We start from the raw sequence: 24,306 nt of genomic DNA on the forward strand, positions 1-24,306 counted from the left end.
GGTGGCTCATGCCTGGAATCCCAGCAGTTGGGGAGGCTGAGGCAGGCGGATCACTTGAGCTCAGGAGTTCAAGACCAGCCTGGCCAACATGGTGAAACCCTGTCTCTACTAAAAATACAAAAATTAGCCAGGCGTGGTGGCAAGTGCCTCTAATCCCAGCTACTCAGGAGGCTGAGGCCAGAGAATCACTTGAACCCGGGAGGTGGAGGTTGCAGTGAACCAAGATTGAGCTACTGCACTCGTGCCTGGGTGAAAGAACAAAACTCCATCTCAACAAAAAGGAAAAGAAGTGTGTGTGAAGTATCGGAGTGCCAAGGCCCGGAAGGAGCAGGAGAGATGCTCCCCTGTCCAGACTGTTGCATAACTTCATGACTTTGGCTGACCCTTACGGCTTTTTTCCCCCCACTTTCCCACCCTTTCTAGTTCTCTGGTTCTCTGGTTCTCTGGTTCTCAGCAAGATGACGATGATTTGAAGTTGTGGAATGAAATGATTTTTGAATGAGATATATCAGAAGTCTGTATAGATTTCCTGAATACAGTTTTTAAGAAGCATGTTTGAGATTAATGGAATTCTCTATCAGTTCTTATAAAACTTAAAGCATTTTCCCTTCTATTAAAAATCATATTCTGATTCCTTTGTTTCTTGGGATATAAAAGTAATACTGCTCACTATAAAAAATGAAAAGAATCTAAGCCAGGCTTGGTGGCTCACACCTGTAATCCCAGCACATTGGGAGGCCAAGGTGGGCATATCACTTGAGATCAGGAGTTCAAGACCAGACTGGCCAGCATGGTGAGACCCCATCTCTACTAAAAATACAAAAATTAGCCAGACATGGTAGTGGGTTCTTGTAATTCTAGCTACTCAGGAGACTGAGGCAGGAGAATTGCTTGAACCTGTAAGGCAGAGGTTGCAGTGAGGGAGATTGTGCCACTGCACTCTGGGTTACAGAGTGAGACTCTGTCTCAAAAAAATATATAACATAAAAAATCTAAAAGTAAAACGCGTCTTTTAGGTAACTGCATCAAATGAGTAACACTGGTTTTTCTCCCAACATTTTTTCTATGTGTATGTTACTGGTAATGAGTGTGTGTATATTTGCTATCTATACACATATCTTACACATGTATAATATATATAATTTTCATGTATTTTTTTTAAAGTGAAAACACACAGTACATTTTGTTATGCAGCTTGCTTAAATCTGTTGCATCATGGATTTGTTCCTACGTGAGAGCATACAGAGCCATCACTTCTTACTCTGACTCTACCTTTTTATTTTGAAAAATGTCAAAAGTTGAAATAGAACAATGGAAAAGTTGAAATAGAACAGTGAGCATCCATCTACCCTTCACTTTGGCCCATTGTTACTATTTGCCACATTCTCTTTCTTTGAATCGGTAGAAAGTAAATTGCATGTAATGTTACCCCTAAATATTTCAGCTGGATCTCTTCAGAACAAGGACATTCTCCCACACAAAAAGTAACATCATAACCCCCCTTGCCCCGTGTAACACTGATATAATGGTACTATATAATATTCATGCTCAACCCCATGTAACATCGATATAATGGACTATATAATATTCATGCTCAAATTCCCCCTTCTGTCCTCTAAGTGTCTTCATAGCTTAAATAATAAAAGCTCCAGGAAGGATTGCAAATCCCATTTATTAGCATGTCCTCGTGTTTCTGATCTTCTTTGTTGTAGAACACTTTTCTCTCTTTTTTTTGGTTGGAGGGTGTTTTGGTTTTCATGTCAGTGGTATTTTTGAAACGTTCAGGACAGTTGTAGAGTGTCTCATGGCATGCAGTCCTTGAGCCCGTCAGATTGATTCAGTTCCGATTCTGCCTTGGCATGAGCACTGCACAAGGGGAATTCATGTTCTTCCTGTTACGTCACATCCAGAGGCTCTCATCTCCTTCTGTCCCTTTAATGTTGGCTGTCACCGCCTTTTAAAATGAGAGAATTTGGCCAGGTGCAGCTGCTCATGCCTGGAATCCCAGCACTTTGAGAGGCTGAGGTGGGCAGATGGCTTGAGCTCAGGAGTTTGAGACCAACCTCGGCAACATGGAGAAACCCCATCTCTACGAAAAATAACAAGATTAGTCAGGTGTGGTGGTGCGTGTCTGTGCTCCCAGCTGCTCAGGAGGCTGAGGTGGGAGGATGGCTTGAACCTGGGAGGCAGAAGTTGCAGTAAGCCGAGATCACACCATTGCACTCCAGCCTGGGTGACAGAGTGTGACCCAGTCTCAAGAAAAAATAAAAATTAAAAAATGCAAAATGGGAGAATTCCATTATGTGGTTGTATTGCAAGTTATTCCCACTTCTGTGAGTGTGCAGAGCTGTATATTCAGGAATATCCTGTCTAACATTGTTAGTAGCTCTGGGTTTTCGCCTCATGTTTAATTAGCTCTTAAGGGAACTAAATGTTTTAAAATATCTATCTTTAAATGATTCTTTGTTACTTATGGGGTGGGCTGAACTCCCAAGGCCTAATATTAGATCCACTTGACCTCCAAATTATAACTATATCGATTCAGAATGGTTTTTATTTAAATAAATTCCCCTTTTAAAATTAAATTTAGACTTCGACCACCAACTGCGTTTAGCTTGAAACCAAAGAATTTCTTTCTTGAAGTTCTTCAGAGATCTCCTTACAATGTCTTGCTTTTTCAATTAAAGAAAATGTGTTTGCCCTGACCTCTTGTGCTTCTGATGGCGCCTAATTTTATTGGATTTTAGGAAGGAAAACAGGCTTCATTGGCTGCAGACTTCTCCATCACTCAATTTAAGCATCTTGGCCGGTTGCTTATGGTGCATGGCCGGAACAGCTACAAGCGGTCAGCCGCCCTCAGCCAGTTCGTGATTCACAGGAGCCTCTGTATCAGCACCATGCAGGTGAGTGGACCGCTGGCTCCTCTGCACATGTACATGTGGCTGTACCATGTAGGTAAGTGGACAGCAGGTCACTCTGCACAGGTGCATATGGCTATGTGATTATCATGGAAAAAGCCTGGGAATTAGACTATGCTTTGGAGCTGTCACCCCCACCTCGCCAGTTTAAATCCCCCACCTGGCTACATTCCAGCTGATAGACCTTGAGCCAGTCCCTGAACTTCTTGGTACTCAAGATTCCTCCCCTGTTAAGCGATGCTGGTCATTCCTGCCATGTGGTGTGGATGTGTGTGTTAGCAGTGGTGACGTCCAGTACCTGGCATGGGGCAAGTGGAGTGTACATGAGTTACTTTAATCGTGGGTAGGTTGTTATAATTTGTTTGCTGGAGTGAAAGATGCAGCGTTAAATGCTGAATGACTATTCAGCCCCGAGTTTTTCACCTTTTGCAGGGGTAAGGGCCATCAGAGAACAACCTTAAGTAAGAAGAAGAAGTAAGGAGTAGAACTTACTTTGTAAGTAAGAAGAAGAACTTACTTTGCTTATGTGCTTCCTGTGCCCTAGGCATCAGGCTAAGTGTTCGCAATGCCGTGTCTCACATAAGCCTCACAATAGCCTGAGCCCATTTTATGGATGGGGAGGCTGAGGCTGAGTATGGATGATAAATTTGAAGTGTCCTGCAGGGATTCAGTCAGCTCAGGCAGGTGGACCTCAAAGCCTGCAGTCACAATCTGAGTATCCTTCTTGATACACTCGTCATGGAGGGCCTGGGACTGTGTCCACTTGCAGGGGTCAGCATGACACCTGGCACTGAGGTTGCCTTGGCATCACGGTTCTCTCTCCCGGCAGAGCCCAGTGGGGGAACTGAGTGTGGTTATTATGATCACGAATACCCTTGGAAGTTAATATCTTGCTCCCCTCTTGCTTTTTCATAAAAGGATTCTAGAGTATATGTTTTCCCACCTTCTCTCTCACAAACTCCTTCAAAATATGTCATCATAGGACAGGCACAGTGGCTCACGCCTGTAATCCCAGCACTTTGGGAGGCCGAGGTGGGTGGATCACTTCAGGCCAGGAGTTTGAGACCAGCCTGGTTAACATAGTGAAACCCTGTCTCCACTAAAAATACAAAAATTAGCTGTATGTGGTGGCGCGCTCCTATAATCCCAGCTACTTGGGAGGCTAAGGCACGAGAATCACTTGAACCTGGGAAGTGGAGGTTGCAGTGAGCTGAGATCGCGCCACTGCACTCCAGCCTGGGCAACAGAGTGAGACTCCATCTCAAAACCAACAACAACAAAATTTGCCATCAGCCTGTAGCAATTAAGTGTGGAGTAGAAAGGAGGCCGAAGGAGGGAAAGAAAATATTTTTGGTGTTGCAAAGCTGTTGATTGATCTTCCTTTTTGGGCATTGATGTGAAAATGCTCCCAGTTGAGTGGTGAGAACGTAGGCACAGTAGATCCTGGAACTCACATCTCCTTCTGGCCATACCACTAGGGATCTGTGAGACCTTGAGCAAATAACTTTACCACTCTAGGCCTCAGTCTTCCCACCTGGAAAATGGGGATGATGAGACCCTCCTTGCCCTCGGACAGGGCCACTGAAAAACAGAGAAGTTTTTAAGACATCAGTGCTAAGGCATCCTTACCATGACTAGTAGAAGTGAAACAAGGTAATATGTAAACATCAGGTGATATTTTAATTTGTTTAATCATACTTGAAAGGCAGTGTGCCTTTCAAACACCAGGTAGTGCTGCTTTGGGTATGTGAGAATTCACCATCCACTGGCAACACCCCAGTTTTTTGGGGGTGATTTTATGTTTTAAACATCTATTGCATTTGTGAGTAGGGGAGCCTTAAAGTGACTTTCATCAAAATGATCTAAACCCAAACAGCTGCTGTGGTTCACCAGACCACATCTGTACTTTTATGTTAACTCGCCAATTGAGCAGGATAATGCTGTGGTTTTAATCATTGGGAGATTAATCAGCCCCTCCTTGGACATATACACAAAAGCTGGCCGGGATGAGCTGACTTCTTCAAAAACTGGATGTTACCGTTAACATTGATGTAGAAAAAAATTCCGGGATGAGGCATTGTTCTTTGTGCTAAAGAAAATTCCTTTAACCCCTGTCCACTGTGCTGAAAATGGCCAAGAGCAAGTCCCAGTTAGAATTGCACCGGGACGTGGGCCTGCCAGAGAACACCGTGTTTTTATTTTTCCCAAAGTGCTATCATCGAGATGAAGACTGTGTGGTTAGGATGACTCTTTTAGAGGAGGGGGCTCCTGATATTGGTTTGGAAAATAAACACCAGATTCTTGATATTTTTACAACCGTCCTTCCTATGCAGCAGCCCAGCCTGGGTGAAAAGTCACCAGAAAAGTGGCTTTTCCGGTGCAGCCAGGGCGAACCGTGACTTCCCGTGACCATGGCGCTCAGGAGCACCTGCGCTCTGAGCTCTGTGCCGAGAAAGCACGTGTTTCTCACATGCTTTCTCTCTGTGTCCATTGAAGGTGCTCTGGGGAGCTAGCCCTGGTCTGATGCTGTTTCAAATTACTAGGATATCTCTGCCTTGCTTTCTTCTGCTTTCTAAAAGCTTTCAGGTAGCGTTTGTCTCTGGCCTTCCTTCAGCTTTATACGAATAGGTAGCAGCTTGGAGACCATGTTTCTTCTGTTAGCCCATAGAGGTCCAGAGACGGAGCTAACAGAGCTTCAAGCCTGATTCTGGAAGGGTACAAGAACATGACAGAATATAGTCAGGGGTTCCTTGAGCTACGCTCTGTGCGACCTTTCATGGCCTGGTCCCATCTTCCCCATGGGTCCTCCTCAGCCTATTCATCATTACCAGCAGCTAATATTTTCCAAAGCAGGAAGCAGACATTTCTATGAGGGTTTGTAAATATCTTCATTGCTTCTGTCTAATTGCAAAAATAATCTGTCACCATGTGTTCTTTTCAAAAATTTCCCTAAATACTGAAACATGTAATATAAGAAGTGAAGCCTTCTCTGCCATCCCAGCCCCCGTAGACACTTCAGAGGCTCTTTTTCCGTATGCGTTTCTATATCTCCGGCAGCGTGGTTAGCAGCGTGCATGCCTGCAGAGGTGAGGATTCCGAGCTGTTTAGAAGTGTGCGCTCTGGGGCCACAGCTGGGCTTGAGTCCTACAGTTCACCTGCTCAGCCTCCCCTTCTGTAAAGCGTGGGTGATAGTAGGACTTGATCCTGTGGCTGCTCTGGAGATCAGCTGCGCTCACGTGCAAAGCATTCCTGGGTCCTGGAACTTAGTAAATGTTCACAATGGGCTGAGTAGACCCTGGAGCTGTAATACGTCACCCTACCCGGCAGTGATTCCTGGATTTGCTGCTTAGGAGCTGTGTGGGCTTGAGCAAGCCACGTACCGTCTCTGTGCCTCACTTTCTGCTTTGCATAATGGGGATGATGAGAATCGTACCTACTTCATAGGGTTGTTGTTGATGTTGTGAGAATGAAATGAGCAAATCCATGTAAAGTACCTTATAGCAGTGTCGGCGAGGGTGAGTGCTATGTAAGTATCAGGTGTTATTTTTATTCTGTAAAGGTAAGGGATTTTGTCATGACTTTTGGTGACATCCTCCTTTCTCCTTGGCACAGGCTGTCTTTTCCTCCGTGTTTTACTTTGCCTCCGTCCCTCTCTATCAAGGATTCCTCATCATTGGGTAAGGAAATCCTGCCAAGGAATTAATTGTTTACAAAACCTTCTTCAAATGCCACAGCAGAGAGAAGAAACATGGTGGGAAAATTCTTGGGTTCCTAAGCCACATTACTTCCCACAAAGCCCCAGCGAATGCAGGCCCAGCACCATGCTTTAGAACCTCCTTGAATTAACCAGGTTTTGAGCTGTTGAGCCCTTAACCAGATGGAGGAAGTGGAGTTGGAGATGTATGTGGTGTGTTGCACTTTGCCATTTATACCTGGTCTTGAAAAATTACTCCAGGGTTATCAGTTGATTGAGGAGAGCAAGGCGGAAGGTTTGCAGACTTGGTGATTTCACTGGGGTCTTAATAAAAAGGGAAGGGGGATCTGAAAAATACCCTCCTGGCCTGAACCAAGCCCAGTGGAAGTCCCGTCCTTGGAGCTCCAAGGAGGGCCCGAGTCCATTGCCTCGGGGACGTGCAAGTAACAGAGCTTGACTGCTGTGCCACAGTGACAGAGATGGTGTCACTTGAGCCTTTGCGACCCACAAACCCACTCCCATTACTGACCTGGAACTTCAGGCTGATCCTTCTGACCTTTTCAGAGAATGTGCTCAGTCTCTGAATCACCCAGGTAGGTGGAGTTTGGTTACTGAGTGCCCTAGATACAGATACATGCAGCTGAGGCCACTCCTGGTTAGGAGGAGACGGAGGGCGCCGGCAGCCCAGCTGTGCTCTGGAGAGTCTCACAGAGTCCGCTCTCCATCCTCCTGTGTTGGCCGATGAGTTCAGCCTGAGAGGAGGCCCTGGAATGTCGCCTGCTTCTAACCGGAAAAGCGGCCTGTCTTTTGTCGGGTTCTAGAAGAGTACAAGAACATGACAGAATATGGTCAGGGGTTCCTTGAGCTGTGCTCTGTGCGACCTTCCAGGGCCTAGTCCCATCTTCCCCATGGGTCCTCATTTCCTCTTCTGTCGCCCTCAGCCCCAGCCCCACTGGCCTTCTGGCTGCTCTTCAGACATGACAGCCACTCCCGCCTCAGTGCCTTTGCACTGGTGGTTCCTTCTCCCTGGAAAGCTCATCCTCCTGGGACTGGCTTGGCTGGCCCTCACCTCTTGTGGGTGTTCACTCAAATGTTCTGTTCCTCAGCCTCTAAAATTGTACCATCACTCCCCTACACACAGACACACACACACACATCTTATTTCCTCTACCCCATTATATTTTTCTCTTTAGCACTTATCTCTAACACACATACAATTTACCTAATTTATTTGTTTATTGACTCACTGACCAGGATGAAAGCTCTTGAGGGCAGACATTTTTGTCCATTTTTCCTCTTAGGTTTCTGGTGCTTACAGCCAGCTCTGGAGCATCATAGACAAGCAGTAAATAGTTGTTAGAGGCATGGATGGAACTTGGGCACCGGAGGCTGGCATAGCACATAGCTCTGATGGTGTTGGCCAGGTCTTACCTATGGCGGTTTTCTCTCCCAGGTACTCCACAATTTACACCATGTTTCCTGTGTTTTCTCTGGTCCTGGACAAAGATGTCAAGTCGGAAGTTGCCATGCTGTATCCTGAGCTCTACAAGGATCTTCTCAAGGTTCTGTTAGCTTCTCAGTCCCTCTTTCCCCCCTTCCTCCTTTCCTTTTCTCTTCCTTCCTTCCCTCCCTGCTTTTTTCCTTTTAGTTTATTTCGCACAGACCCTCCATTTCTGATTTGAACACACTTGAACTGGTAGCTTTCTTTCTTTTGGGGGGAAGGTGTGGGAGTTTACGTTTTTTCTTAAAGCGGTAATATATGCACTATTATAAAGAACGTGAAAGAGTACAGTAATAGATAAACTGAAAACAAGCCAACTCATGACTTCGAAAAAGCCCCTGACAGTTCTGCTTTGCAGCTGCCACTTACGTTTGCTCCCAGAGATGTTCTTGTGTACACTTCCAAAAAGTGTGTATGGTGGTGTGTGCGTAGGCATGTGTATAATTTTATTTGTCTTCAAGGGTTTTTTACCCAAGGGAAGATTTATTCCCATTTAATGTTAATTTTTTTTTTTTTTTTTTTTGAGACTAAGTCTCTGTCACACAGACTAGAGTGTAGTGGCTCAGTCTCAGCTCACTGCAACCTCCACTTCCTGGGTTCAAGCGATTCTCCTGCTTCAGCCTCCTGAGTTGCTGGGATTACGGGCATGCACTACCATGCCTAAGTTTTGTATTTTTAGTAAAGAGGGCTTTTCACCATGTTGGCCAGGCTGGTCTCGAACTCCTGACCTCAAGTGATCCACTTGCATCAGCCTTCCAAAGTGCTGGGATTACAGATGTGAGCCACCGCACCTGGCCAATTCTTTTTTTAAAGAACTAATTCCTCCAATGTGTTCAGATATGTGTGAGCCACTTTTTTGATGAAGACAGATGGGTTGCCTTGTCTAGTTAGCGGGAGAATAACGTGAACACTGATGCTGCGTGAGCCCCCTACGAAACCGGCTCTAACCTTTCTCTGTCTCTCATTTAGGGACGACCATTGTCCTACAAGACATTCTTAATATGGGTTTTGATTAGCATCTATCAAGGTAAGGATGAGTGGAGACACCTGTTTGTCTTGTGCTCTGGCACTGACTCAAGGGTGTCCCCTTCTTGCCTGTAGAAGAAGCAGGAAGGAGGGTGGCAGCGTGACCCAGGGGAGACACTGATCACCCTGTATAAGGACTTGAACATCAAACATGCGCAGTGGTGCTGTCTGAGAAATGAGGTAGTGAAGCCAGAGGAGGGCAGCGGACAGTAGTCAAAGCCTGTGGGGCTGCTCTACCCACGAGGCAAAAGGTGGTTGCTTTCTGGGATGTTCTGAAACCTTTTCTGAGAGTCAGATCAAGTCGTAGTTTTGGAAAAACATGTTTACTTCAGTGGCCTCCAGAGGGAGTCTCCCAGACTACAGAGGCTTTGTAAGATGACCTATTTGGGGTATAAGAAGAAAATAGCAAAACTTCTGTTTGTATTTATTTTTTCTAACTCTTTTACATTTACGTATATATAAAATAGATATACATATATATATATTTATTTATATATTTTTGAGACACAGGGCAAAGCCACCGTGCCCAGAATCCTCTTTCTTTGGTATTTCTATTTTTATGTATGTTTTGTAGTGCACCTAATAGATTTTATATACCAACAAAATATATTTTATGTAATATATAGAAACAGAGTGAGACCCTCGGCGACAGAGGGTCTCACTCTGTTGCCCAGGCTGGAGTGCAGTGGAGCAGTCACGGCTCACTGTAGCCTCGACCTCCCCAGACTCACGTGATCCCCCTACCTCAGCCTTCTGAGTCTGGGATCACAGGTGTGCACCACCACCAAATCAGTTGCCAAATCAGTTCATTTCTTCCCAATTGACTGTGAGCCAAGAGTCCCTGCAGGTCCAGCAAGATGACCTCATGCTGTGCTGTGGACCCCATGGGGTGCTGACAACGGGCTTTAATTCCTATCTAGAAACCTGTTTCTAGTTCAGCATCATAGACTACAGGTGTGCACCACCACACCTGGCTAATGTTTGTATTTTTTGTAGAGACTTGAGGTCTCACTGTGTTGCGCAGGCTGAACTCAAACTCCTGGCCTCAAGCAGTTCTCTTGCCTCAACCTCACAAAGTGTTGGGATTACAGGCATGAACCACTGTGCCCAGAATCCTCATTCTTTTTTAGTATTTCCATTTTTATGTATGTTTTGTAGTGCATATGTTTGTGAAATGGTCCTAATATTTCTATATATCTGGACAGGTACATATATATAACTTACAAATAAACATGTATATTTGGGGTTTATTATTATTATTTTTTTTTGAGAGAAAGAGTTTTGCTCTTTTGTCCAGGCTGGAGTGTAGTGGCATGATTTCGGCTCGTTGCAACCTCTGCCTTACGGTTTCAAGCAATTCTCCTGCCTCAGCCTCCCGAATAGCTGGTATTACAGGTGCCCACCACTGCACCCACCTAATTTTTGTATTTTTAGTAGAGACAGGGTTTCACCATATTGGCCAGGCTGGTCTTGAACTCCTGACCTCGTGTTCCACCCGCCTCGGCCTCCCAAAGTGTTGGGATTACAGGCATGAGCCACTGTGCCTGGCCGTGGGTTTTTTTTTTTTTAAATAAATTTACTGTTCATGTCACCTATTGGGGTTTATTTTTTTTTCTTTTTTGAAACAGAGTCTTGCTCTATCACCCAGGCTGGAGTGCAGTGGCACGATCTTGGCTCACTGCAACTTCCACCTCCCAGGTTCAAGCAGTTCTCGTGCCTCAGCCTCCCAAGTCCTCAGCCTTGAGTAGCTGGGACTACAGGCATGCACTTCCACACCCAGCTAATTTTTGTATTTTTAGTAGAGACAGGGTTTCGCCATGTTGGCCAGTCTGGTCTTGAACTCCTGGCCTCAAGTGATCCGCCTGCCTCAGCCTCCCAAAGTTCTGATTACAGGTGTGAGTCACCACATCATTTTATTTATTTATTTATTTAATGTTTTGAGACAGGGTCTCACTCTGTCACCCAGGCTGGAGTGCAGTGGTACAATCTCGGCTCACTATAACCTCCACCTCCCAGGCTCAAGTGATCCTCCCACCTCAGCCTCCTAAGTAGCTGGGACTACAGGTGCATGCCATAACACCTGGCTAATTTTTATATTTTTTGTAAAGATGGGGTTTCACCATGTTGCCCAAGCTGGTCTCGAACTCCTGAGCTCAAGCAATCTGCCCACCTTGGCCTCCCAAAGTGTGGGGATTCCAGGCGTGAGCTACTGCAGCTGGCCGTGGCTCCCTCATTTTAAATATTATATTTAACTTTCTATTTCTTTCATCAACTCTAGACAGTTATTCTCTCCCTCCCTGCCTTACTTCCTTTTTTCTCCCTTGTTCTCACTTTGTAGTTATAGATTATTTATCCTACAAAGTCAAAGAGGAAAAATCAGAAAACTATAGGTTCAGACCTGCATAATGCACCAGTGATTAACCTCATGTAATAAGTGATACCTTTCATGTCTAAATGAAAAACACGGAAAGGAACCAGGTGTGAGTGAGCAGGGCGCAGCTTTTGCAGGGAGGGGCGAGGGGAACACCCTTCTCTGGCGTTTGCAGGGAGCACCATCATGTACGGCGCGCTGCTGCTGTTTGAGTCGGAGTTCGTGCACATCGTGGCCATCTCCTTCACCTCGCTGATCCTCACCGAGCTGCTCATGGTGGCGCTGACCATCCAGACCTGGCACTGGCTCATGACAGTGGCCGAGCTGCTCAGCCTGGCCTGCTACATCGCCTCCCTGGTGTTCTTACACGAGTTCATCGGTAAGACCCCTGAATGCTTAAGCCCCGTCTGTCACCCCCAGTGAATCTGGCCCAGAGGTTTCACTGCCGTATGAGGGAAGGGGGCTCCCAGCGCTCGGCCTGGGCTCTTCCTCCAGCCGTCCTTCCGCTCAGCCGTCCGCGTTTTTTTACAGGTGTTCCCTGGGGACAGGTGTAGTTGTGCTTCAGGGTGTGAAATTGAGGATGGGGTGTGATTGCAGTAGACAGTGTTTTTCTTTTTCTTTTTCTTTTTTTTTTTGAGTTGGAGTCTTGCTCTGTCGCCTTTTTTGGGCCACAAAACCTTTTTGTTCTCTGAAATCTTAATCTGAAGTCCAATCTATGAAACTGATAAAAGGGACCTTGTGATGGCAAAGTGGCAGTGCTGGGAGGTGCCGAGCCCCACAACCTTGCCTGTGCAGCCCTGCCTTGCTGCTGTGTCCTGATAGAGCTCCTTAGGGACTCCATGGATCTCAGAATAAAATCTGCTGCTCCACACAGCAAACCAAGTGCTGAAGGTACTCGCCAGTTCTGTAGACGTGGGAGTCCCTGCTGTGTGCCAGGATTATGGTGGCAGATGAGGTGGACGGGCTCTCCAGGGAGCTGCTGTTCTCGTTGGGAACACATGATGAACACACATTAATGAGTCTGTGAGCACAGGAGTATCAGATGTGATCAAAGTTACCAAGAGAAAAACGGGGTGAGGTGCTAGACGCCCAGGCAGACCCCAAATAAAAAATGTTTTGGAGGCCGGGCACGGTGGCTCACACCTGTAATCCCAGCACTTTGGGAGGCTGAGGCAGGCCAGATCACGAGGTCAGGAGTTCGAGACTGGTCTGGCCAACAATGGTGAAACCCCATCTCTACTAAAAATACAAAAATCAGCCAGGCGTGGTGGCGCACACCTGTAGTCCCAGCTACTTGGTTGGCTGAGGCAGGAGAATCGCCTGAACCCGGGAGGCGAAGGTTGCAGTGAGCTGAGATCGCAGCACTGCCCTCCAGCCTAGGTGACAGAGTAAGACTCCATTTCTAAATAAATAAATAAAGTTATGGGAATGTAGAGATGGGGGAGTGTCGGCCCATCCTGAGGTGGGGTGGCAGCAGATTTCTCTGACCTCAGTAGTGATTCCAGGTACTCTTGGGCTTGTCCAGTGTCAGCCACTGTCTCTGGGTGGACAAGCCTGGTTTCATCACCCTTCCATGCTGACCTCATTTGCTTTGCCATATCAGTTAATTTCTTCCCAATTGATTGAGCCACAAGTCCCTGCAGGACCACCCAGATGACCCCATGCTGTGCTACGGACCCCATCGGGTGCTGACACAGGCTTTAATTCCTGTCTAGAAACCTATTTCTAGTTCAGTGTCATAAACTTGGAACACGGGCACAGTTCAGATGACCCAGCATTTTCTGTGTTGTGCTGTGGATAGATTCTGAACTCTAATCTTGGTTTACCCTGCACAGGGCAAACTCAAGCCGCTATGGCTTTGGAACCTCAGGACCAGGGGTCATCCTAAAAGTCTAGCTGGTGCAGCAGACGGCCCTCTTTACACCTCTTTCCTCTTCAGTAGAAGCATTTAAGTTTCTGTCTGTGTCACTTAAACAAAAAACCCTCAGAGTGATACTGTTTCTCCTTTATCAACTGAGGGAGCAGGGCCCCGAGACTGCTTCTCTGCTAAAGAAGCTCAGGTGTGTTCAAGATTGCAGATAGACTCTCTCTGGGGGAAACTTTCAGTTATGACAACCTTCTCATGCCCCATCCTCCGTGGGAAGCCTGCAAGGGCCCGCAATGGCCCATCCCTTGCTCCTTTGCCCCAGGCCTTCTCAGTGGGGGTGATGTGGTCCCACCACCTGGGGAACCAACATGGGTCTTTGGTGGGGTGTGAACAAACCCTAATCCTTTACATATAAAGGAGATGTATCTATAATATTATAAACAGATACACAGTATACCTGTGACATTAACATTTCATGGAGCTGGTTGATTAGGGATGAAAAGAAGTCTAAAAAGCTTCCTTAAGGGGCAATAACGAGAAAAAGGCAGAGAAACTCGACCTTACCCTGGAAGCATCTTTGATCACGGCTCTTCTGACAGCTTCCAAAGCTCCTGAAGGTTTTAGTAAAGGTAAAAGAACCATCCCCTGAAAAGCAAAGGTTTCACAGTTGCGGCACCAGTTTCTAGAAAGGATTTGTGAGCATTTATTGCATGCTCCAAGAACTAAAGGAGCATCGCTGTAAAAAGTGGAGTTTTAAAGCAGTTCCACCCTTGTCACTAGTCTCTAGACAGCGTTTTGTGAGACCTACTGTGTGCTCAAAGGCTTGGGCCTGAGGTGGTCACAGAGATGTGGCCCCTGCTCAGGAATCTCAACTTGTTTTTGATAGGGACACACCACAGAGCCGGGTCAGAGGTGTAGGAAAACCACAGGGTGGGTTGAGCCTTGGGCCTGGCACTTAGTAGGTGCTGCCTCAGTACCAGCTGCATTTCAGCATCCTGTGCTCAAAAGTTGGGGAAGGGGCTTACTCTGGCTTCTGCTATATTGAAAGCCACAAGCTGTCACTCCTCTCTTAAGAAAACTTCATAACCAGGTTTATAATCGTGCAGCAGGAAAGGCAGTTTCCCTGCGCGCCCACCCCACACGTTCCATCAGAGTCCCTGAGGCTCAGCCTAAGCCTGTGTCTGACAAGGGGGTCTGAGCCCACTTTGCACCATGACCCAGATTGATCCCGTGGCTTTCTGTGACCACCACTAGAAGCAGAAGGTGCATTTGAATGTCACTTTCCGCTCGCCAGGGGCCGGGGCTTAGGAAGAAAGACTCTCCAACTGTTAGACAATACCAAATCAAAAGCATCTCTGAGTTTTCTTCCCCTGTAATTTTCTTTCCTTCTTTTTTCTCTCTTTTTTTTTTTGAGACGTTGTCTTACTCTGTTGCCCAGGTGGAGTGCAGTGGTGCAATCTTGGCTTGCTGTCATCTTGAGCTCCCCGGGCTCAAATGATCCTCCTACCTCAGCCTCCCGAGTAGCTGGGACTATAGGCATGCACCACCATGCCTGGCTAATTTTTGTATTTTTTGTAGACACAGGGTTTTGCTATGTTGCCCAGGCTTGTCTCAAACTCCTGGGTTCAAGTCTTCTGCCCGCCTTGGCCTCCCAAAGTGCTAGGATTAAGGCATGAGCCACTGCATCTAGTGGCCCCCATAGTTTTCTTCTCCTGGGTGTTGAAAGTAGCATTTCACTGTCAGGAAGCTACAGAAGAGAGAGCGAGGAATATCAAGCTGGCGGCGCTGTGTGCTCTCAGCCATGGTACCTTCCCTTACAGTCCATGGAAGGAGAGGGCCAATGTCAGGAGGCTGTGTGTTTGTAATGGGAGATGACTTTCCCTTTGATAGCTCTGACACCTGTTTCTGGACCACACGTGCCTTGTGGAATATTCCTGCCTGCTCACTGCTGTCTTCCCGTTTGCTTGCAGATGTGTACTTCATCGCCACCTTGTCATTCTTGTGGAAAGTCTCCGTCATCACTCTGGTCAGCTGCCTCCCTCTGTATGTCCTCAAGTACCTGCGAAGACGGTTCTCTCCCCCCAGCTACTCAAAGCTCACATCGTAGGCCGTGTGCTCGCTGGAGGGGGCCCTGGCCTCGGCGCTTCACTGATGGACAGAGCTCAAGTTCCATTTCTATTAACCGCCACCTGTGGATTTTGCAGTAATTGCTAACACGTGCAGTTTTAATGGGAAGAGGCTCTGCGCCTAAACGGAGCCCTAACGCTGCATCAACGGGAGGGAGGGTCCTGAAAGAGACCCATCTGGGCCTGTCTGAACCCCTTGTTCTTCATGTCTGAGTGAATGTGAATATGTTAAAGCTGGTGGCTCAGCTGGGAGGTTTATGTGGGTCACTGTGCGAGCTTCCTTATGACTTGAATTTTGTCGTCACGTGATAAAAGTTTCTGTGTAGCTGAAGGTTGTAGAAGGCTTGTGTTTTTTTCTTTTTCTTTTTTTTTTTTAACAGTCCTAATGTGTATGTATTCTTTATGTCTTTCTTGCTCTTACAAAGAGGTGTCAGAAAAATAGAAGCCTCTTGGTGTCAGTTTGGGAGGAAAAGACAATGACATTTGGTAAAAACTTATCCACACGATCATCTCCATTCGGAAATGCTCAGTATCATCTCCAGCCATCCCTGCTTACCCAAGTTACACTGGATTCCTGGGATCGTAACCAGTAAATGAGAGGAGAGGGAGAGAGAGTGTCCTGAATTCAATCTGTTATCCTTGATCTGATTCAGCAACCATAGTGTGTGAGTTGACTTCACCTGCCACCTTGTAAAAGACTTTCAGAGGTGTGATCCCGCTTTACTGGGACCTGGTAACAATTACAAAGCCAGTGGCTGTCTGAGAACGACCTCAGCAGAGTTGTTTTAGCCGGAAACGTGCCACTGAATGGCCCCTAAATGTGTCGACAGTATGATAAGAGACTCAACTAATTCTTTAGACAACATGGCAGATGTGACTCAGATCCTCCAAGACCAAAGCGGAAAGGTCAGGGGGCTGGGACTCTTCCATAGAAGCCTGTTTCCTGTTAGGAGGCACAGTGGAGGATGACCCCACAAAGGCAGAGGCATCTTGCCGGCCTGCCATTCATTGGTGGCAGCTTTCAGAACAAGGAACCCCTGGTGGGAGGACGCCCAGCCTGCAGCTTTGGGATCTGGGATCTGTTCCACTGCCGGCAGATTTCAAGGGGAACTTGCTGAAAGGCAGCCAGTGGTAAAGATTTCTCCCCTACCAGGATGGACTATATGCGTGCATGTTTCTTATAAAGCTGTGGTTTGTTTCAGAGGAGGAAGGGAGTTTGCAGTCACTGGACGTGGTAGAGCAAGGCATTCTTGGGTTTTCAAGTCACTTCTTGCAGAAGCCACATATGCATGCCATAAGGGTTAAGTTGGTGGATCTTCGAGAGCCAAGTGTGGTTGAAATCTTGGATTTGCATTTACTTCTTGATGAGTACATATCCTTCAAACCCTCTGCCTGGCGCTACTTCTGTGTGCTTCAGAGATGTGCGTTACAGGCTGGTGTCTGACGCCTACTAACTCCTGCTCTTGGAGACCTGGAGACATGAGGATCAGAGAGTCCCTTGCCTTTGGAGCACTCCTGATAAGCTTTTGTATTTTGTGTTGTCCTTTTAAAACGTTCTAGAATGACTTTATGTTTTACGTTGCAGGTACTGATAAATTGGCCGTTGACACCACATCTATTTTGTCTTAGGATTCTGCAGTTTTGCAGTATTTTCCCCTATCTGATTCAGCCATTTCTGCCAGAGGGAAAAGGTTGGCAGAAAAGATGTATTGAATGAATAGTTAAGGATAGGATCTTTGTCCAGAAATCTCAGAAAGATTGAGCAAATCTGACGTCTTCATTGAGTGAGTTTCTGTTTTCAAAGGTGGAGGAGAAAGTTGTGTTAGAAGTTTTTAAGCCTCTGTTTTCTTGGAGGTCAGTCTGTAACGCTGGGAAGTCTTAAGATAGTCCCGTTTAGAGTCTGCAGACCCTGAACCTGGCTCTGTAACTCTGGGAAGTCTTAAGATAGATCTGTTAACACTTTGGAAACTCTGTACCTGGCTTTGCTCGGAGATTCGGGATGCTGGATCCTGCAGGCAGGGCATGTGGGAGCCTCATCAGGAGGTTTTAGAGGTTTCCGGCAGAAGCAGAATAAAGATGGTCTCCCTGGCCTTTTCCTTCTATTCTCAATTTTGATGGAGGTGCACAAGTTGACTGTTAAAGCCAACACTTAAGATACTGGTTGACATCTTCAAGGGAGAATGCTTCCAGGAGGGGCTGAAGAAGCCATAGCTGGAAGTGGAAGGTACTCGTCAGTGTTCTCTACAAACCTTTTTACTCTGTTGTCTCAGCCGCACTGGGGCGGAGGCAGTCAAGGGTGAGAAGGACCAGAACTCAAGTGCAAACTACCACGTGGTTGGCCCATCCCATCCACGGACAGCTGGCTGACACCCTTCACTGGACGGTCCCTGAGCATCTAGGAATGCCCACACCACGCTTCTCAAACACTGGAGACGCAAAGGCAGGAGGATTCAGTCCAGTGAGAGTACACGATCTCTACCTGCACAAATCAGATCAGACTGTAAGCCCAGCAGAGAACCCCAGGGGTGCTTGGGCACTTCTCAGAGGCTATCTTAGTTGTGGTGGGGAAGACAAAGAAATAAGCAAACAAGAAACTAGAGTTACTATACAAGAAACTCTCCTGAGTTTGTAAACCTTAAGCATAAGGTTTCAGTTGACCTTTATCTTGGTTCATCAATCTGGAAAGAACTTACATAAAGCGCCATTGACACTCTCACCTGGGAGCTCCATGGGCCTTAAGTCTTTGACAGCCAATTTAATTTGAGGTCAGAGGGCCTCAAGGTACACAGTCAGCACTGTTTGAACACTTTTCCTGAAAGCAAAACTCACAGCTCCCTGTGCCCTCTGACAACACTAGCTATTTCTGCCAGAGTAAGAACCTCTATTATTTTTTTTGTTGTTGTTCATGTCTTTTGGTGATGGTTGTGTGACGGGGCAGCAGGATCTATTTGGTTTCTTTTTTTTTCCACCTCCTTCCTTTTTGTCTCTCTCTTTTTTTTTTTCCTCTAAGAAAATCACCAGACTAGTTTTTCCATCTTGAGTAATTTCTTATATGGGACAGTTTTGATCCTCATTTTGAAAGCATGCATGTGCACATGTGTGTTGCCTGTGGTGCCAGGTGAGACAGGTGGCACTAACTCCAGCTGCTTGGAAGGCATCCCAGGGAGCATCTTAAAGTTGGAGCAGACCTCCCGTTTCCAGCCCCTGGGGCCAATAGGCCACGTGCTGGAACTAGCATTGTAAAATTTCCATCCCAGTTCCGCTCCCCTGGAGTGAAACCCTTTTTTTTTTTTTTTTTTTTTGTGACAGTAAACCTTAAAAACCATTGTCTCTTTATGAACATTTCCTCAGTTTCTTCTCTGCTGAAAATGTATGCCATACTAGTTTTTAATGTATTTTGAATTTTGTGCTCATTGGAAATCGATATGCTAATGCCTCCCCCAACCCCCGCCAGAATTTTCTTTTTATACGTTGTCTTGTTTTTACTGGGGTGGGCTGGGCATGCTTGCGTGCCTTTAGGGCAGCATTTTAAATCTTTGCCAAAATTGCAAATGGGACGTGTACATTCTTCTGCTCCATCCTACTTAAACACCTATCAGCCATTTTTAACCTTTTCTGTATGTTTGAAGTGTGTGGGGTGTGTGTGCGTGTGTGTGTGAAAGAGATAGCGAGAGAATATCATGTAAAGTTTTTTTAAGAATTGTTTGGTTTTCATTGCATTAAAATTCTATCACTCCCAGCTTTGTTTTCGTTTAAAAACATATACAAAGAGCTTTGTAAATACAACAGATTTTATTTCTCCCCCCTTTTTTAGTGTACAGCTTTTTTTGCTGTTTATATATATTTAAAATATTCCCATGAGTTATGTCCAGTTCTTCTTGGAAAAAAATATATTATGTTTTTGAATGGAACTGCAAAGCATCCTGCAGTGTGAGCACCCTCCACCTGGAGCTCTGACGCATCTTCTCAGGCCAAAGCGGCATTACCCGTGAATCCGTCTTCTCCACCACAGCATGGTTTGAGGCACAGTCTGTTAACATAGCTGGGCCCTGTCAGTGACTTGTGTTTGTGGGGTCAGGTGGGGGGCATGGTATTTGCAAAAAAACAAATTATGGCTAATTTATTATTTTGTTGCAGTGGGGTTAACTGTAAACTCATGTAAGAGTCCGTGATTTCCTCATTAGTTGATCTCTGTCTCTGTAATCCTCGTTGCAAATTTTCACCAGGACAGCATTTTTTGATTAGAGGGGAGCTCTGGCACAGTATGCTTTAATTTAGCAGGATCTTCCAGATGATTTAAATTCTCGATGCTGTGATGACACACATACGATCTTTCGTGTTTCTGAACAACTCTACTTTCATTGTTTGCCAGCGCGGCTTGTTGCTGTTGCCCAATAAAGCTTGTGTACGTTCTGCCTTGGGGGATTATTCTAATTTGTACAGAAACATGAATTCTGGTGTCAAAATGAGGACTTTTTATTATAATGCTCCTATTTTCTCTTTATTTCATGGTACATGAAATGTAAAGAAAACTCTTTCCAGTTCAAAAAATTATTTTGATTTTGGCAAAAAAAAAAAAAAAAAAACACGCACACACAAATCAATGCATGTTATTTATTATTCTGTACTATTGTCCATCCCAGACATGTCAGAATTTCAAAAGGTGATAGATATAAATGGAAAATAAGATGAAAACCATAAGCTTCATATTGTATTTCTATACACAGACCTTGATGACTCTGGAATCTTTTTTTTTTTTTTTTTTTTTTTAAATCAAGGGATGGAACATTTAGTAACAGTCAGTTAAGTTTTAGTCAAAAAAAAAAAAAAAAGAAAAAAAGTTTAAGGCTGGGCGCAGTGGCTCACACCTGTAATCCCAGCTTTGGGAGACCAAGGCAGGAGGATTGCTTGAGCCCGGAGTTGATACCAGCCTGGATAACGTGGTGAAACTCATGTACAAAAAAATACAAGAAAACGAGTTGGGTGTATTGACTTCATTCAGCCTCTGGTCCCAGCGACTTGGGAAGCTGAGGTGAAACAATCACCTGAGCCTCGGAGGTTGAGGCTGCAGTGAGTCGTGACTGTGCCACTGCACTCCTGCCTGGGCGACAGAGCAAGACTCCGGCTAAAAAAAAAAAAAAAAAAAAAAAAAAAAAAAAAAAAAAGCTGTTGTGTAGGAAGTAGTTGAAATCCAGTGATTTCAATCGGGTGATTTTTGTCCCTTGGGGCACAGGTGGCAGTATGAAGACCTTTTCAGTTGTAGCTCGGGGAAGAGAAGTGCTACAGGCAAGGGATGCTGCCGCACACCCTATGATTCACCGGCGGTCCCCACAACAGAGCCCAAAGTGTCAAAAGTGCCAACATTGAGAAACCCTATTTTTTTTTTTTGAGATGGAGTCTTACTCTGTTACCCAGGCTGGAGTGCAGTGGTGCAATCTCGACTCACTGCAACCTCCGCCTCCCAGGTTCAGGCAATTCTGCCTCAGCCTTTTGAGTAGCTGGGACTACAGGCTCCTGCCACCACGCCCGGTTGGTTTTTGTATCTTTAGCAGAGACGGGGTTTCACCATGTTGGCTAGGCTAGTCCCGAACTCCCGGTCTCAGGTGATCCACCCGCCTTGGCCTCCCAAAGTGCTGGGATTACAGGCATGAGCCCCCGTGCCCAGCCAGAGAAACCCTAATTTAATCGGCACATGTCAGCTGTACCATTTGTATTTGTAAAAGGGCCCAGAGGTATAAGCTGGTATGTCTCAGGAAGCAAGTTATGCCTCCGACTACTATACCAAATACTAGACCAAATGGTATAATTAGTAGCTGTCTGCAGTGTGAGCTGCTGGTTCCCTCTTTTTGGTTCTCAATGGAAAGGGCCATCCTCAGTAAATGGACTAGAAAGATAATTGTAACTTAGTTGTGTTTTCTCATGACAGCGGCAAAAGGAAGGTATGTGCTGTGAAAGATAGGGACCGACCATGCTTTTCTTCAAACGTGTGCTAGCCCTGCACGACCTTAGGCCTCTGCATTTGCCTGCGGTGAAATTCCGTCCATGTGCGGACGGACACTCCTCCGCCGGAGCCGCTAGGGGGAACTTGAGGACTGAAAGACATTGCTGTTTCCTGTTTTCCACAACCAGCCGGACCCCACGTGCCCAACTGCCCAGAGTTTCAAGACGGTGCTTTCATAGCTTCAGAATTTATTTCATGGCCAGAGGCCCCGTGAAAAACAGACATTTCTTTTCATGTTGTTGACCAGAATATTTTGCTGGACTTAGTTAAAAAAAAAAAAAAAAAAAAAGGAGGGGGGAGGGTGTGAGAGATGAATATTTATTGGCTCTTGGATATTTGCATTTTTGAATAACTGGCAAGTAGGAATCTTTGCCAATTCACTGTTCAGGCTACTAAGGTTTTGAGACGAAATGTACCAACACCCCAAGTACTTTTAGTGTTTTTGTTATGAAACTTTTCAGGGTGACATGAAGCCCTGCGGTATTTGTGAGGAGGTCTATAAATGATGGATTTGCTCACCTCAAAATAGAACTGTAGTCGCTCCAAATTTTCCAGAAGTGGGAGCACAGTGACAGAATTCATTCAGGACTTGCTAATTTCCTACTTTAAATGGGTTACATAACAGAACGGGTCCCGCCTTCGCGCCTCTCAAAACTACCCATGAAGTGATGGTGAAATGTATCATTAAAAGCTAGAAATAGCTCTGCTAAACTCTGGGAAAAAGATGAGTTTTTTTTCTGATATCCCTCCCCCCACCCCCCTTTTTTCACCCAAACATTGCATAATGTTAAAAAAGTCAAATCTTTCCGTGGGATTTAATTTCATTTTCCATGTGGCTGTGGTCGGAGGGGTAACTCAAGCACTTTGGGGGCTGGTGGATTTTTGGAGGATCACGCATTCCCAGATCAGTTTGCATCCAAAGCCTTAGCCGAGAAATACACCCAATCCTGGGGTTTCTCCCCATCCTTCCTGCCCCCCTTTTGTGGATGAGTTATCTACAACATAGCATCTTTTCAGAAAGCCTGCCTTCTTGCAGGAATGCCCAAACAAAGCCACCCTCCACTTTCCATGTTGAGGTTTTGATTTTGAAATGGATTCCCCCTAAAATTTGGGGTAACTGAGTCACACGTGAAGTCATCAGCCCCACAACCTATGCTTGATACCAAGCCAGGGCTCATTTCTTAGAATTCAGCCAGCAGGTTCTGTTTGCTCACATTAAGAACTTGGTGTTCTAAGCTTGAGCTGTTTGTTTCCAAGAGATTTAAAAGAAATACATTTTTTTTTTCTTTGATCAGGTCAGGTCCAGATAAGCCCAAGACTTTTTTTAATTTTCTTTGAGAAAGATTGCAGAGTCCAGAAGAAATGGGAAAAAGTGTCGGGGAATGGGTAGGAGATGTGTAGAATATGCTGACATTTTTATTCCTTCATTGATCAGATATTTACTGAGCACTTCCTATGTGTTAGGCATATAGGGGCTGGAGGTGTGGCAGAGAACAAGACAAGCATAGTGTCTGCCCTCATAGTGATTACACTCTGTGTGTGTGTGCATGAAAGATAATAAACAGATAAAGACTAACATCAGGTGGAGAGAAAGTTTCCTAAGATAAAGCAGCCTGAGGGTTAGGTAGAGGATGACAACCAGGTAAGAATAAAAGTGGGGAAAGTGCTGGGAGTTCAGAGACGGGCTGACTGGATCAGAGGGCTGCAGGATGAGAAGGAGGGTGCTGTGTACCTCTGGACCCTGTAAGAGCAGAAGCTGGTAGTGAAGCCCCCCACCCATTCACATGGGCACCAGCCACACCCTCCCCCTCAATTCTCTCATGCCTTGTGGTTTATTTATGTATTTTTTATATCAAGGACATTCTGCTTTCTATTCTATTAATGGATTTGTTTTAATGTAAAAAAAGTTTTTAATGATTGGCCAATTCTATTACTTATATTCTTCCAGATCCCCAAGTAAATGGATTCTTCTCTTTTTTTTTTTTTTTTTTTTTTTTTTTTTTTTTTTTTTTTCTGAGATGGAGTCTTGCATTGTTGCCCAGGCTGGAGTGCAGTGACACGATCTCGGCTCACTGTAACCTCCGCCTCCCAGGTTCAAGCAATTCTGCCTCAACCTCCCGAGTAGTTGGGATTACAGGCACCTGCCACCATGCTTGGCTAATTTTGGTATTTTTAGTAGAGGCGGGGTTTCACCATGTTGGCCAGGCTGGTCTCAAACTCCTGACCTCAAGTGATCTGCCCGCCTTGGCTTCCGAAAATGCTGGAATTACAGGCATGAGCCACCGTGCCCGGCCAGTAAATGGATTCTTGAGGAGTCCTTTTGCTTCCTCCTTGGGCTGTATGTACCCTGCCCCACGAGGGGTATGTTCTATAGTCAGGGATGCCCAGGCCAGCCCAGCATACTGGAGGGAGGTTCATTTCCAACTCTGAACAATGGCTGGGGCCACAGGACCCTGGGCAAGTTTGCGAAGTCAGAGCATCATTCAGAGAGATCTGGGGAAGTGACATTCTGGTCACAGTGGGTGCAAAGGCCCTGGGGTAGGAAAGGCTGGGCATGTTGCAGGGGCACAGGACTGGAGTGCTGAGACCGAGGGGTCGGGGCATGGAGGAGATGAGGTCAGGGAGATAGGGAGGGCCTGTAGACCTTGGCATTCAGACTAAGGAGTCCGATGCAGAACCAGCAAGCGTTACTGAAGTTAGCCCTCTACACTGAACCACGTCCGAGGGCTCCTTTCACTCCCTCTCTTCTACCCCGCCTCACCGACCCTTTCACACGTGTTCTCATTTCTGCGTCAATGTCCG

General features: G+C 45.9%; 1 protein-coding gene across 1 annotated transcript in view; it reads left to right on the forward strand.

The window, feature by feature from the left end:
• ATP9A (ATPase phospholipid transporting 9A (putative)) overlaps positions 1–19,919 on the forward strand; it is a 169,251-nt gene extending 149,332 nt beyond the window's left edge. Inside the window, exons 23-28 of the mRNA XM_073005782.1 lie at positions 2,748–2,903; positions 6,531–6,595; positions 8,066–8,174; positions 9,083–9,140; positions 11,686–11,889; positions 15,348–19,919. Of these exons, the coding sequence (XP_072861883.1) occupies positions 2,748–2,903; positions 6,531–6,595; positions 8,066–8,174; positions 9,083–9,140; positions 11,686–11,889; positions 15,348–15,484 (729 nt within the window). The 3' untranslated portion in view covers positions 15,485–19,919. The remainder of the gene's footprint in view (positions 1–2,747; positions 2,904–6,530; positions 6,596–8,065; positions 8,175–9,082; positions 9,141–11,685; positions 11,890–15,347) is intronic.
• Positions 19,920–24,306: the final 4,387 nt, after the last annotated feature.

This window comes from Chlorocebus sabaeus, chromosome 2 (assembly GCF_047675955.1).
Source record: "Chlorocebus sabaeus isolate Y175 chromosome 2, mChlSab1.0.hap1, whole genome shotgun sequence".
NCBI classification, from domain to species: Eukaryota; Metazoa; Chordata; class Mammalia; order Primates; family Cercopithecidae; genus Chlorocebus; species Chlorocebus sabaeus.